Genomic DNA, 15,117 nt, shown 5'->3' with positions numbered 1-15,117 from the left:
GCCAGGGACAGGATTCATTTTACCAACGAAAAGGCTTGGACTCTCACAGACTTCCAGCCAGAATGGAGCGTCAGCTGGTCTGGTGGGAGCTGTCCGGGTGGCTCTGTGGCAGCCCCTCAAGTGTTCGCCCTCCTTGCATGCCAACTCCAGCCTCTGCCCTGCCTCACAGGGACAGCCATTCCCAGCCATTGGGGGCATGGGTGACAGCGTCTCTGACAGGAGCCTTCAGCGAAGGACAGGAGCTGGGGAAGCAGGGCTGTGGGTTTCTTCCTGAGCCCAGGCTGGGGTCCTGTCTAAATCCTTGGCCAACCTTGAGGTTGACTTCAGTTCCTCTGAGCTCTGCTCTGCAGGGTGATGTCTCGAGGGAAAGAGATCCCTCTCTGTTGACCATCTGAGTGAGAGATGCCAGCCCAGGGGCACCTGTCTGCAGCCCGATTGGTCCTCATTCTTCCCAGAAGTTCAGCCCCGCAGAGCCCCTCTAGCCTGGCCCATCCAGGTCCTCTCCCCACCCAAGACGAGGCTGCAGACTGGCCAACGGCCCCAGTGTGCTCCAGAAGCTGTCCAGTGCACTGAGGAACGGCATACGTGGGTTCCTGGGCCCTGACATCAGCTGGCTTGTGCCCTCTGTCGGGGATGCAGCAGGGGAGACAGTGATTGAAAGCTGGAAATGACATTCTCAGGATGTCCACCACCCGTGAGCCTCCTCCAGCGCCCAGAATAGTGCCTTCCTGCGGATTTCCAGCTCTTCTGAAAGAAACCCCTGCCACAAATTCTCACAAAAGCCTCAGGCATTCAAGCATCCCTCTGCCTGATGCCACGTGTGTCCTGGGCACTCCCTGCCCCGCATGAGCTATTACGCAGCAGCCCCTCATTCTGTAATCACCTCCCTAACAAACAGAAAACACTCGAGTCACCGTTGTAAACATCCCTGGTGTGATTTATTACCATCATCACAATATTTTGTTTGGAGCTGTAAACCTCCAGACATAAATCAAGTCATTAGAAGGAATGATGTGTAATCCTGCAGAAGCAGCCTCGGTGGGCTGAGCTGCTCTCACCCAGCCAGAGAACCATTCATTCTAGAGAGGATGGCCCCAAACGCAACCAACGCGGGCAGCCCCTCACCTCCACCGCACACAGGCATAGAAGGACAAGGCACGAGCCAGGTTGCTTTTGTTTTGTGGGGTTGCACATTCTCAACTGCAAAGAGGTGCCCCAAACGCATGCCCAGTAATCCAGACGGGAGTCTTAATTCCGAAGGAAGTGCACATAGCCGGGAGGGGCTGCGTCTGTACCTGTGATCCGTGCTCGTCGTCCTGAGAGCAGCTGCTGGTTGGACTTCAAAGGAAGCAGAAAGACAGCTCAGAATATCTTCTTCAGCTTTCTGTTCACAGTGGCCCTCACCACCCTGTGAGCAGCTATTACACGGGGACCATGTTCTAGGTGCAAAGCAGGCGGGTCTAACTTCCAGAGCTGTGCTGCCAATGTTCAGGCCAAGGCTAAGAGGAGAACTGAGCCTTGAAGGGAACATTCGGGGACCTCAGAGAGCGCCTGCCAGGAACCCAGCAGCCCCTGTGCCCCACCCAGGCAGTTCCCTGTGAAGGGTGCCTCTCAGAGTTAAGGTGACATCCCCCAAATGCTGCTGGCCAGGAGGGGCACTGGGGTCTCTGCTGCTTTGGCGAATTCTAAGTACACGTGACAATTGTGAAAATGCTGGATGATATTTCCAGTGTGTAGTTCTGCTTAATATTCCTGTGCTCAGAGCTAAGAGGGGGTTGTTATGCAGTGTCATGTTGGCTGGTATTTCAAGGATGTTGGAAGTTTGGGCTGGGTTGTGTCTAGACACTGTTTCCAGCTCCTATCTGCAGGCCTTACTCAAGTCTTCGGTCTCTGGTTCAAGATGAACAAACCCAGGGTGTTGTCTTCCCCCGTTGGCTCCTCCCTCCCCCTGGACCTCCCCCAGACAGCATCATACGGGGCACCCCAGACACTTCCCTCATCCTCACCCCTCATACCCCTGACTCACCAAGCCCACCAGCCCTCCCACCTGGCGCTTCTCCAGAATCTACCCTCCCCTTTCATCTCCCTGCCCTGCCTGAGTTCAGGCCCAGCTTTGCTCATCTACATTAGGGTTTCAGAATCCTGATCAGTTTTTCCTCTTCCTTTAGGCCTTCGGTTTGTGCAGGCCATTCCCCAGTCGCCTCCAGAAAGACCTTTGAACATGCAGCCCGCAGGGCCCCTCTGCCCTCCTCTTTTTTCTCAGCCATGCAGTCAGTGCCCCGGGATGGGTTACCTTCCGTGAGCTGGGGGCTGGGGACACAGGGCCTGTGGGTCTTTGCATGATTGCGTGATGTGGGTGTAGAGCCCAGCCCCTGCACGCTGTGATGGCAGGTTTTCTGTGCTCCCCAGGATGGCTGGGGATGCCATGCTCAGCCCCCAGCCAGCCAGGGTCCACTGCTGGCTGGACCCCAGGACGATGAGCTGGGCAGAGCCGAGAGCCGGCCAGACAGAAGGGAGAGTGAGTGGGTCTTAGCCAGATGTCCAGGGAAGGGGACGTCTCCACAGGCAGCCACTGCCAAGACCAGGATTAATGCCTTACCTCTTGGAGGACCCGGCCAAAACCTCAGGCCGAAGACTTCCTCAGTTGCTGGTGGCCCGGTCCTTGGCTGGACCGACTCCACTTTCAAGGCCCTGCCTTGGGGTTAGGGTTCGCTGTGGACTGCGGCTCTCCAGACCCTTGGCAGGGAACAGCTGGACTGACTGCCAGGGCCCCCTGCCTCGCCCTCGCCATCTGTGAGTCACCAGGGGCTCAGTTCTGCTCAGGGGCACACAGGAGGATCCCTGAAATACCACTGCTCCTCGGGGAGGCCGGGGGTGGGGGTGGTCCCGATGGTGCTGGAGGAGACACTGGAGAGAGGATGGGCCTGGGAGGTGCTGGAGTCGGGGCCAGGGCCCCTCTGGGCATGATCAGCGGACAGCGTGACTGCCGATGCACGGCCATCTGGGGCGGCCCTCCGAGGATCAGCGCATCCATCCCTGAGCCCCTGGGCGGCCCTTTGCAGTCTCGGTGGCAGGAGCCCGACTCCCCCCTGGGAACCTGGGATGCCTCCCTCACCGAGAGGCCCCTGCAGCAGGTGGGGGGCCCTTCAAGGAAGCATCCGCTAGGACGGATTTACTGTTGTGGCTCTTCAGGGTATCGCAGGCAGCAGCTGTGACGGGTCTGACAGCCACAGGCCAGCTCAGTAATTGATGCCGCGGCCAGAACGTCACATCCTTAAGCCGGCTTGAGCCGGCCAGATCATTATCTTGTGGCCAGGCCATCGCGGTAATGAGGCTGCCCCGCCGGCGGCCTCTGATGGCCTGACTCGGCTCCAGAGAAGGACAGTCTGTCACAGGCCTGGGCCAGTCCGTGTTGGCATCTTCCCTGCAAACAGGCAGCCCCTCAGTGGGGCCACCTCAGCCTCAGGCTCCAGCATGACTCACTCGCTTTTATTTTCTGGCAACCCCCAGCAGGAACTCACCAATATTCAAGCCAAATTAGGCCCCTTCCTGCAGAGCTGGCTGGAGAGCCGTCACCAGGGGCCCCTGACAGCCAAACGGGAGGAACGTTACATCCATCCCATTTAACCTGGTCACAGCGACTCAGAGCCAGAGCCGTGGCTCCCCGTGGGCTGTGGACAAAGGCAGGACTCAGGCCAGGCCCACTGCCTGTGCTTCGGGTAATTGGCTGCGTCTGCCCCGCTTTCTGTCCTCTGGAAAGTGCTGGCCCCACGCCATCACCGACCCCAGAGAGCCACAGGCCGTGGAATGTGCCCCAGCTCATACACCCGCCCCCACATCGTCCCTCCTGCAGCTGCCCTCTGGACATCTGCACTTGGGAGACCCATAGGCATCTCAGACTCAATGAGGACCTGCCCCCCTTCGCAGGAAATGCCACCGGCGTACCCCTGCTGCTCCAGCCAGAAGCCAGGATCCCTGACTCTGCTTCCGGTCAGTGCCCAGGCCCTGCTGGTCCAGGGGCCCACTGGCACTAGTCCATGAGGGCCCAACTTCACATGTACATCAGTAGCTTGGAATCTGCCACTGTAGGAGTATGTACAGGGCGGAAATCGGGAAACACTGCAAGTTGGGCTCCTCCCCCACCCCGCCACCCACGGAGCCAGTTGTTAAACATTTACCAGCACACCTCCTACTGCTGACTGCTCCTCCTGAAATATTCTTCACACGTTTCCCCACTTTCTACCATCATCACCTGGGGCCAGGCCCCAGACGTGTCCTGCCCGGACAATGGCAACATCCACGGACCAGCCTTTCTGCTCCGTCTTCAGCTCTTCATCTCAGAATCACTCAAATTCAAAACAACTCGCCGCTTAAAGCCCTTCTAGGCTCCCCTTGGGGCCTTAGGAGAGGAGTTAAGGATCTGCTACCTTTGCCGGGACCAGACAGATGAGCCCTGCTGTCATGGTCAAGGCCATCGACCTCTGCCAAGGAATGCCCTCATCACCTTCAGGTGTCAATTAATTGTCACTACCTGAGGGAGACGTCACCTGACGCCCTGGACTTGCTGGTGTCCCCCACCACTTGCTGCCTGCCACGTCCTCCGTGACTGCCATCGCACGTGGAACCACTGTTCAGCGCCTCACCTTCCTGTAAACTCCATGAGGGCAGGGCCGCAAACGTCCCGTTCATGTGGCCAAGACGCTGTCACTGGTGCCTAAGACACTGCCCGCTACATACAGCGCTCAGTCAGTGCGGACAGACCGTGGTGGCCTGCAGGACCGTGTTCTACCACCAGCTCCCACGCTGCGGGTGCCACCGGGGGGCACCACGACTTTGCCGGCGAGTGTCACGAGCTTGGTTCTTTCTCATCTGCAGCCGCATTCACCAGCTCCTGATTATCCTTCCAGGCCTATGTGTGTTGAAGGAATGCATAAAGGGAAGGAAAGGCACGGCTTGCTCTAAAGCGTGCGCCACGCGCTCTCAGAAACCATACATGGACGTGAACATAGCCTCCCCGCCCGGCGCGGGCCGCAGCGCACAGCAGGAAGCACGCGTGTGTGCGGCACGGAGACGTGGTGTGATGCATCCCCTTGGCACACATGGTGTAGCGGCAAGACGTGCCAGGTCCTGTTCCACGCAACGTGCGCATGTGAGGGCGCAGAGCAGCGCGTGGCACGTGTGCTGGGGCCACACGCACCCCCTGAGCACGGTGGGGTCGCCCCCAGGCTCTGACACAGGAGAGCCTCGAAGTGGGAGCTGGGGCCCCCTCCCCTGCGGACAGGCGGGCACACGGAGGACGCTCAGGGACACCCCCCACCCAACCAAGTTGACGGGCAGACGGGAAGGGGTGGAGCGGCAGGACAGCTGTTGGCTTCGCAGACCCTCTAACTGGCTGGCTGGTTGACTGACGGGCAGCTCCAGTGCTCCACTCTGACAGCTCCAAGGGAATTCACAGCCAAGGCTGAGCGGACAAGGAACTACCCAATTGAAATGTGGATCCTAATCTCAGAGGCGAGGGAATGGAATCGCTGAACGAAACAAGGAGCTGTCCGAGCTGTCAGGTGCCCATCAGCCCAAGACGGGAAGACTCCCGCTTCCATCCCCGGCAGACAGGTCCCAGAGGTCCTGCGATCGTGCGGGAGCTGGACGCAGGGAAACTCAGCCGGGGCGAAGGCATCCGTGTGATGGGAACACCAGGGGCCGGTGGCTTCTATCCTGTGTGCTCTCTCTACGCCCACCACTGAGCATCGTTTCATTTACACATTTGTGGAACTGGGAGATGGGTATTTTTATCCCAGCTTCCTGGCGAGGACACTAAAGTTTAGTGAGGTTAAGGTCACACAGCAGTGTTCTCGTTCTGTTTTTTCCTTCTTTTTAAATATGCCGACCCCTTGTTAAAAGCTATGACTCAGAGTGGAGTCTCTAGGTTAAGGGAGAGGAAGCCCTTGCTCTGGTCTGGGGCCAAAGGGGACCCCACTGTGAGTTGGGTTGTCTCAGAGCAACGTGAAGGAGTTCCCCCCACTCCCCAGAGGCTGAGGCGAGAGGACAGAGCCCTGCAGGGCCACCTGCTGTCCCACCCAGGAGCATGTGTGGCCTGACCCCCGCCTTTCCCCAAGGTCCACACTGACTACAGAGCCACCTCTTGGTTCCAGGAGCAGCCAGCACGTTTGTCTGGGGACCCCTGCTGCCTGGAGCCCCGTTTGCCTGCCCTGGGCCCTGGGGGCAGCAGAGGTGGCGTGGCTGTGAGCTGAGGCCCTGGCAGAGAATGTAACGAGTTGAATTTTCCAGTGAACACAAGTGAGGATTTAAGGCCCTTTGATGAGGCTTCTTCCATCTGAATTCTGTGCCTTGAGTCCAGGCTGCCCTCTAATTGCTGAGTTTTGCATCAAATCTGCATAAATTAACAATCTGCCCAGATGAAGGGAGCAGCTCACAAGGAAGCAGACAGAGGCCGAGGGGGAGGTCAGGAGGGCTTGCCCCTCAAAAGGGCAGAGCCTGAGCTGGTGGGAGAAGATCCAGAGGACATACAGCCACTGCGAGGAGCAAGGAGCAGGCCCTGGCCAGGTGCCCCCCGGGTGGCAATGGGAGGGAGCCAGCTGGTGGTGTCCTAGTTCCGACCACACAGACCCCACACAGCCGGGATGGGGTGGACAGACCCTCAGCCGGCGCAGCTCCTGTCTGCATCCGGCTGCTCGGCTGGCACCTGCCACGCAGACACACAGACGCTTCTCAGGCTACCAGGCCGAGCCGGAGAAGCGCGGCCGGGGGTTGGTGGACTCCAGCCAGAACCCTGGACTGCAGAGAGAAGCCCAACACCCGGTCTCCCTCTCCAGGGCCAGCTCTCAGTCCAGGCAGCCTCGGCTTTTTCACAAGCGTTTACTGAGCTCCTGCTGTGTGCCAGACCTTGTGCCAGACTCTGTCTGACACAGTTTCTGCCCCAAGAACACGGACAACTAACGCAATCCTTCATTACTCATTGGACCACCCAACCCAGCAAGGGAAGTGTTTTCTCACCTCCTCCAGGTTATTCCTGCCCAGTGTTCTTAAAGCCCTCTGAAGTCGCTTCCCCTCTGTTACGAATTGAATTGTGTCCGCCCCCCCCAAAATAGGTTGAAGTCTCAGCCTCTAGTACCTGTGAATGTGACCATATTGTAGGCTCTTTGCAGATGTCATCAAGATGAGGTCATTAGGTTGGGCCCTAATTCAAAACGACCAGAGGAGAAGGGACAGGTACATAAGACAGCCATGTGAAGACAGAGGCAGAGGTTGGATCTAAATTGCCACAGGCAAGGAACATCTGGGGCAGCCAGAAGCTAGACAAGGCAAGGAAGGCTCCTCCCCTTGAGGCTCCAGAGGGAGCAGGGCCCTGCTGGCGCCTTCATTTCAGACACCTGGCCTCCAGAACCATGAGAGAATAAATGTTTTGTTATTTTTACACCAGCCCGTTTTGTGGTGCTCTGTTACAGCAGCCCTAGGAAACTAATACACCCTCTGTGAGGGTTAAGTTTATATGTCAGCTTGACTAGGCTGTGGTGTCCAGATGTTTGGTCAAACACCAGTCTAGATGTTACTGTGAAGGTATTTTTTAGATGTGATTACCTTTATTGTTTTATTTCTTGATGTGGACCCTTTTTCAAAGTCTTTATTGAATTTTTGTTACAATATTGCTTCTGTTTTATGTTTTTGGTTTCTTGGCCCCAAGACACGGGGAATCTTAGCTCCCCGACCAGGGATCGAACCCGCACCACCCCCTGCGTCGGAAGGTGAAGTCTTTAACCACTGGACCGCCAGGGAAGTCCCTAGATATGCTTACCTCTGAATCAATAGACTAGGAGTAGAGAGATTACCCTCCACAATGTGGGCGGGCCTCATCCAGTCAGTTGAAGGCCTTAGGAGAAAAGAAGGAAAGAATTCTGCCTCCAGACGGCCCTCAGACCCGAGCTGCACCATCAGTTCTTCCCTGGGTCTCTAGGCCGTGGCCTGCCCTGCAGATTTCACCCATCCTCCACAACTGCAAGAGCCAATTGCTTAAACTAAACCCTCCTCCACTATATCTATCGTATTGGTGGTTTCTCTGGGGGACCCTCATTCAGAAACCTTTCAGACTCCCTGCAGAGTGGGGCCTCGCAGCTCCCTCAGGGTCTCTCCCCTGACCCGAGCAGCCAGCACATGCACCCTGGCTGCCGTTTCTCCTGCCAGCACCCCATCACCGTTTGCGTGAGGTCCTGCACACTGGCCAGCCAGGCAGGGCTGCCCCAGGGCGTGAAGGCCTTTCTCCCAGTACGCATGGTAGGTACAGGATCAACTTCTTTCTCATTGGGATATGGAAACAGCAGAGCAGGGCAACGGTGTCCATCCCACCAGACGCAACTGCCAGGGAATCTGGGGGGAGACCGACGTTTGGATGCAGGATCTCACACGTGGGGCGACCAAGGTGCAGTGGGGGACTTGCCTTTGGTGTCTCTCCTGGCTCTGCCCAGCCTGAAACCCCTGGCGTTTCCTGGCCTGATGGGCAGCATAAGTGGACATGCGGGTGGACAGCACAGATGGGTGGGGGGACGTCCATCATGCAGACTCAACCACCAGAAGAGCCAGGCTGTGAAAAAGGAGCCGAGGACGCCCAGCTCAACGCAGGGAACTCTGGGAAACCCAAGAACCACGAGTCTGAAACTTCAGACAGGGCGGGGACTTCGCACTTGCACTCATAGCCTGTGGCCCCTCCCGGCCCCTTCAGTTCTCTCCCATCTCTGTCCCTCTCTGTGGGTCTGACTCCTTCCCCAAGGCTGCAGTGTTTAGAGTGGCAGGACCCTCTCCACACCGCCCGTCAGGGCCTAGGCCTGGAATCTGAGCAGCCAGAACAGCAGTCACTCTCCTCAAATGACCAACCTGGGGCTGGTCAAGGGGTCAAGGGGTCAAGGGCTCCTGAGGCCACCCTTTCTAGGCACTTGAGTCCTATTTTGACCCATGTCAGTGTCACCTGTCTACACAGCCAGACCGAAAGGCCGGTCCCCAGCCCCCACCCCCCAGTGGGTCCTGGGCATCCAGGACTGGGACTTCGGAACTGCACCCAGCAGGTCTCCCTCCAGTGATTCAGAGAGGAGTGGTGGGCTCGGAACCGTCCTCCCCAGCAGCCCACATGCCAGTGACCCTCCTCCCCAGCTCTGCTGCAGACCCAGGCTGCGTGGCCTAATTATAGGGCTGGCCTCTCGCTCTCCTCCGTCGCTGCATCCCCTTGGCAGGCAGCCAGGAAGCTTCTTCAGCCAAACAAACGCTCAGAAGAAAACCTTCAGCCAATGAAGGGCTCACAGTGTGGAGCGCGGTTGGCAGCCCCCATAGCTCACACCTTGTTTGCTCTCACCGACGTTCACTGCTGTCGTACTTGCATGTGTTTCAACCACTGCGAATCTCCTCTGTCCGGAAAGAGAAAGTGGTCGTTGATTTCTTTCCGTGCAGGGGGATAGGGCTCCCTTACAGGTTATTAATATTATGCTGAAGGGAGAGGACAGGTGACTCAGACTCTGAAAGCAGAGGGTGTACATGACTGCTATTGGGGCTTCCTGTCGCAGGGTAGGCGTGAGGGAGACAGGCGAGGTGAGACGCAGCATGGTGACATTGGATGGAAGAGAAGGCTGAGGGCATGGCTTTTATCTACCTCTTAGACTTATTTGGGGCCTGGGCAGGTGGTGTTATGTTGAGGCCAAGTCCCCCATGGCATGGGTTCCGGGGGCTCCCGGTGACAATACCTCCCTGGTGGTGCCGCAGAGGCAGGGCCCTTCCCGGGCTGCTCCCCGGAGCTGTCCAGGGTCCTGAAGTGCAGCTCTCTAGGGAATGCGCGGGCCCCAGGCTCAAGATGCCCAAGGCTCCTCCTGGCCGTCACATGCTCAGAGCCGGGGGTGGTCTTTGCTTCCGCCTTTATCTCAACAGTGTGTGAAAGAGCAGCTTCCTCCAAGAAAAAAGTAGGGACACCGGGACCCTGGCCAGCGGGGCCATTTCCGGCCATTTCTGTCACATTTCCTTCCTTGAGTTTCTTTATTCCAAAGTGGCCACGTGGGATAGGCTCACAGTCTGCAAACAAGCTGCCATAAGTTTCAGGGTCACGAACATGCAACCTGTGGCGAACTCAGCCTCCACATTAGATCTGTTGTTGGGTTTTCCACGAGATAATTGTTTTTTTCAAAGGGGACAGTTGCAACCAGGTTGGCTTTGTTGGGCAAAAGTGGCCAAGAGCTCAGGAGACTCACCCAGCCCTGGGCTCTGTCCAGCAAGGGCTTTCTCCCCAGCCTGTGCTCAGAGCTCTGGCCTGGCCTGCCTTGGAAACCCTTCAGGCTCAGAGCCCTCCTGCCCAGTCTGCACAGATCCAAATGGGTCAGACCTCGCAGCCCGCCACCCTCCAGGCTGTGGGGATAGAGCTGATGGGAGGTCGGCTGTGACTCTGTAAGCACATCCTCCTCTGACTTCACCTGCTGGCGAGATGCCTTTTGTAAGTGGCTCCTCCACCCCGTTCTCGGCCGAATCTGACACGACTCATTTGCTCCAGAAAAGGAATATAAATAAGCACCAACGCACCTTGACAAGTTGACAGGATTGACAAGCAGAGTAAATTCCTGTGTCTGAGGCTCTGAGGAGGAAAGGTGATTTAGCAGAGCCAGCTGCCATCAGAAAATAATTAAGGAAACCCGGCAGCATGAAGGAAAACTGAGTGTGCAGAGGGTCCCTTCTGGTGAAGGGAGCTGTGATCATTGGCTGCAAGAGGGAACTTGCACGTATCAGAGGGAAATGAGATCAGGAAGCTCATGCTGGGGACTGCCACCTGAAGAGATGTGGAAGGGCATGGGGCCGGGGGTGGTTGGCCGCAGAGGGAAGGAGGCTCTGGGCTGAGAGGGGGACCCTTTGAGGGGCTTGATTCTAAGAGGCTCCTGCCTCAAGGTCAGGCACCCACTGTTCACACCCCACCCTCTGAGGGGTGCAGCCAGTTCTCCATGGAGCTTCTCCCTCTCCATGGAAGAGTCTGGAAGGCCTGTTTCAGGGCTCAGCCACATGCACACACACATAATGCACATAAGCTGGGGGATGCCCAGGACACCTCCACCTCTCTTGGAACTGGGAAAAGGTCCAGGCAGGCTCAGGGAATTTAGGTTTTCCAGCCCAGGGGTGACCTCACGTCCCCCCACTCTCACTTGCAGATAAATGAAGGAGAATTGTGGGCACATCCTCAGACTGACCAGTAGTATAAGGCCAGGGTCATAGCAGTGGCTGAACCTGTAAAAATGGACCTCACAAGGAATCAGCGGAGTCCCTGGGTCAGGGACAGAGGACCTGGATGTCCCCTCGCCAGCTGGGCTCCAGCCACTGGACCTCTGCCGTGTACACAGAGACAGCAGGGGAAGTGCCTTCAGAACAATCCCCACCCCCAGCAGCAGCCAGAACTCAGTCAGGTGTGGTCAGCATGGCGCCCCATTGTGCCAGCTGGAAGTTGGAGCGTTCCGCTTGTTTAAAGGATGGCCAGTTCTGACTGTGATTGTGGCTTTTGGCAAAGCCTCAGAGCAGAAATGTCCATTCACATGGCACAGGGGCAGGAAGAACCCCGATGCCTCAGAGGCCAGGCTGGGATGGGGAAGGAAGCCAAGACTCCTAAATAGGCTCCCCCGAAGGAAATCCTCTCGTTCTCGTAGGACCTCCCCTGAAAAGGACCAAACTGGGACCAAACGGACCAAAGCAAAACCCTCTCCCTCTGGTCAAAGATTCGAGTCTCCAGAGCTTATCCTGAGTGACCCCCACCCCAGCGCAGGCAAAGCACCTCCTTGGTGGGCAGAGCCAACAGTCTGGAGCGTGGCCAGTGATGCCCTGATCTCTCTCCATTCTCCCCCTAGTCGCCAATAAAGGCTCACCAGGCAATCAGTCACTGTGCGGGGCCTCTCTTCAGACCTTTGGAGGAAACCAGGGCGAGCAGGATGAAGCCAGCTCAGCCCGGAACCCCAAGACCAGCTGAGATGGCCAAAATCGCAAAGCAGATGCCGAGGTGAAGGAACTTTCTGGAGCCAGTGGGGAGGCCCAAGTCGGAGGGGAAAGAGTGTGTTCCGCTCCCAGGCCTGTGTGCCAAGGTATGGGTACGAGTGTGTCATCTTCAAGCACAGAAAGGCTAGAGCTAGGACAGGGTATAAAGAGAAGACGGACAGATCTTCCCGAAGGGCCCTTCCCATGACTTAATGAAAGTGTGAGGTGGGGGCAGGCTGTGAGGTTCCTGGCTGCTCCACTGGGCAGGTATGTGGGCACCCTTGGGAAGGGCGCCTTCTGGACACTCCTGATGGTCACATCGGGAGCTGGGACACCCCCGCAGTGAGCATCAGCTGGGAGCCAGTGGGACCAAGTCTCTGCTGCACTCCCGCTCTCTGCATGGGTAGGAGAGTGGAGGGGCACTTGCACCGTGCCATGCCTCTCCTCCCCCCCCACCCCGAACTGCCTTTTCCAGCCCAGGTACCCACAGTCAAGAGCCTGTAAGCAGGTCCCTGTGGACCACGTGATACTTCCACTGCTAACACTATCCTCTCTGTTTGCTTTTCAGGAATAAAGTTCAACATCCGGCCACAGGAACCCCACAGCGTGAGTTCTGAGAGTCTGATGAATTCTCAGCATGGGCAACCTGGGGAAAGTTGGGGAGGGCAGGGAAGAAAACTCCGAGCTCACAGTAAATCCACTCTTGGAAAGAAAAATGTGTCCTGTCTTTCCCAGGAGCCTTGGGAGCAAAGCCTGGGACCTTGGACCCATGAGTTTCCCTTTCCCGCTGGATGGCGGCTTTGGCCTGTGCCGATAGAAGCATTAGCTCTGAGCCTGGTTCCCCCAGGCCGCCAGCTCCCCCTGCCCCCTCGTCACCAGGAGGCTATTCCTGGGAGACCTGCGCCATCTCGTGGCCTAAATGACACTTGCCCCTCACACCACGGCCTCTGGAGGGGAGAGGGGATTGTGGGGGCTGTTATGGGGGCTCAGACCAAAGGGGTCGCGTCCCGCAGGGCCAGCCTGTCCCCCTCTCCCTCACCTGGGAAAAAAAAGCAGTCTACAGAGGGGTCAGGGACCCCGGCCGTGGCGAGGGCCTGACCTGTGTGACCCTCAGTGCCCAGCTGACCTGTCCACCCTGCTAACCAGTTCTCTTCTTGCCCCAGGACCTCCCATCAGGCAGTTCCCAGGATGGTGACTTTAAGGCACCCACAGAGAGGGTCACCCGAGACTTGTCCAGCCGGGCCCCGAGGGGCCTGAGCCTACAGGTGTCCCAGCAGCCTCAAGCCCGCCCAAACGTGGGGGCCCGTCTGCGAACCCGGCAGCGCCGCCGGCGACTGCTTATCAAGAAAATGCCAGCTGCGGCGGCCATCCCGGCCAACAGCTCGGCTGGTACGTTCGTCCGGCCAGCACCCCGGGCCCTGGACGGCCGCTGGGTCAGCCTGCACCGGAGCCAGCAGGAGCGCAAGCGGCTGATGCGGGAGGCGTGCGCCAAGTACAGGGCGAGCAGCAGCCGCAGGGCGGTCACGCCCCGCCACGTGTCCCGCATCTTCGTGGAGGACCGCCACCGCGTGCTGTACTGCGAGGTGCCCAAGGCAGGCTGCTCCAACTGGAAGCGGGTGCTCATGGTGCTGGCCGGGCTGGCCTCGTCCACCACCGACATCCAGCACAACACCGTCCACTACGGCAGCGCCCTCAGGCGGCTGGACACCTTCGACCGCCAGGGCATCCTTCACCGCCTCAGCACCTACACCAAGATGCTCTTCGTCCGTGAGCCCTTCGAGAGGCTGGTCTCTGCCTTCCGCGACAAGTTTGAGCACCCCAATAGCTACTATCACCCCGTCTTCGGCAAGGCCATCCTGGCCCGATACCGGGCCAACGCCTCTCGGGAGGCCCTGCGGACGGGCTCCGGCGTGCGGTTCCCCGAGTTCATCCAGTACCTACTGGACGTGCACCGGCCCGTGGGTATGGACATCCACTGGGACCACGTCAGCCGGCTGTGCAGCCCCTGCCTCATCGACTATGACTTTGTGGGCAAGTTTGAGAGCATAGAGGACGATGCCAACTTCTTCCTGAGCCTCATCCGCGCGCCGCGGAACCTGACCTTCCCGCGGTTCAAGGACCGTCACTCACAGGAGGCGCGGACCACCGCACAGATCACCCGCCAGTACTTCGCCCAGCTCTCGACCCTGCAGCGGCAGCGCACCTACGACTTCTACTATATGGACTACCTGATGTTCAACTACTCCAAGCCCTTCGCAGACCTGTACTGAGGGGCGGGGCCAACAGGCCGTGGGCGGCCCAGCCCCACCCACTCACTCGGGGGCATCCCACGCTCCATGGTTTCTCACCTGGGAGCTGAGATGTACCCAGAGTAACAGGGCTCTGAGGAGCCGTGCCTGCTGGGTAGCGCAGGCCCTTCAGGGGGGCACAGAGGCCCAGGCCTTGGTTGGGGACCCTGGCCTCTGTCCCATACCCACTTCCATACTCCTCAAATAAGGAAGATGCTGGGGGGTGAGCTGGACACCCCGGGAGTTCCAGCTGCCCATACCCAGCTCTACCAAGAGTCAGGATGACCAGGGAAGTCTGAGGCCCAGAGGACAAAGGCCCCCGGCTGTAAGGGACTTCCCGTATCCCTTAGCCATTGCCTTGTACCAAACCACAGGGTTTGCAGCTTTTCTATGACCCGGGGGGAGGCTCGCTTGGAATGAGGTTCCAAATAAAGCACATGGTTTCCAGAGCAGCCGTGTCCATACTCTGTGCGTTGGTGTGGAAACACAGGGGCCCTTCCCCGTGCTTTCTGGGGCTGCTTCTCTCTCCTGAGGACAGCCTGAGCCCCGCGCCTGCAGACCCCACCCAGGGAAGCCCAGGGCACAGCACGACGAGCAGAGTACCCAGCAGCTGACTTCCAGGATGCCAGCAGCATCTCGCCTCAGGCTCCCAAGTCCAGCTCTCCATCAGTAGGGTCCTCCCATCTTGGTACTGGCACATTCATCCCCAAAGAAGATAGACCTGTCCCCGTGGAGGACCATCAAGGTCCCTTTTTGTCAGTGCACTTTGTGGGGGGGGGGCTCTGGGGACTGCCAGAGCAGTGACAAGCTCTCTGGGCAAACTGCTATTTGGGGG

At 58.4% G+C, this 15,117-nt stretch overlaps 1 protein-coding gene across 2 annotated transcripts in view; it reads left to right on the top strand.

The window, feature by feature from the left end:
* CHST8 (carbohydrate sulfotransferase 8) overlaps positions 1-14,731 on the top strand; it is a 124,316-nt gene extending 109,585 nt beyond the window's left edge. For both annotated transcript variants that reach the window (XM_059044399.2, XM_067018459.1), the window contains 2 exons: positions 12,563-12,600; positions 13,158-14,731. In XM_059044399.2, coding sequence (XP_058900382.1) covers positions 12,563-12,600; positions 13,158-14,264 — 1,145 coding nt within the window. In that variant the 3' untranslated portion in view covers positions 14,265-14,731. The remainder of the gene's footprint in view (positions 1-12,562; positions 12,601-13,157) is intronic.
* Positions 14,732-15,117: the final 386 nt, after the last annotated feature.

Source organism: Kogia breviceps, chromosome 18, assembly GCF_026419965.1.
Source record: "Kogia breviceps isolate mKogBre1 chromosome 18, mKogBre1 haplotype 1, whole genome shotgun sequence".
Taxonomy (NCBI): Eukaryota; Metazoa; Chordata; class Mammalia; order Artiodactyla; family Physeteridae; genus Kogia; species Kogia breviceps.
Note: the sequence above shows the minus strand (reverse complement) of the source record. Positions and strands in the feature narration are given on the sequence as shown.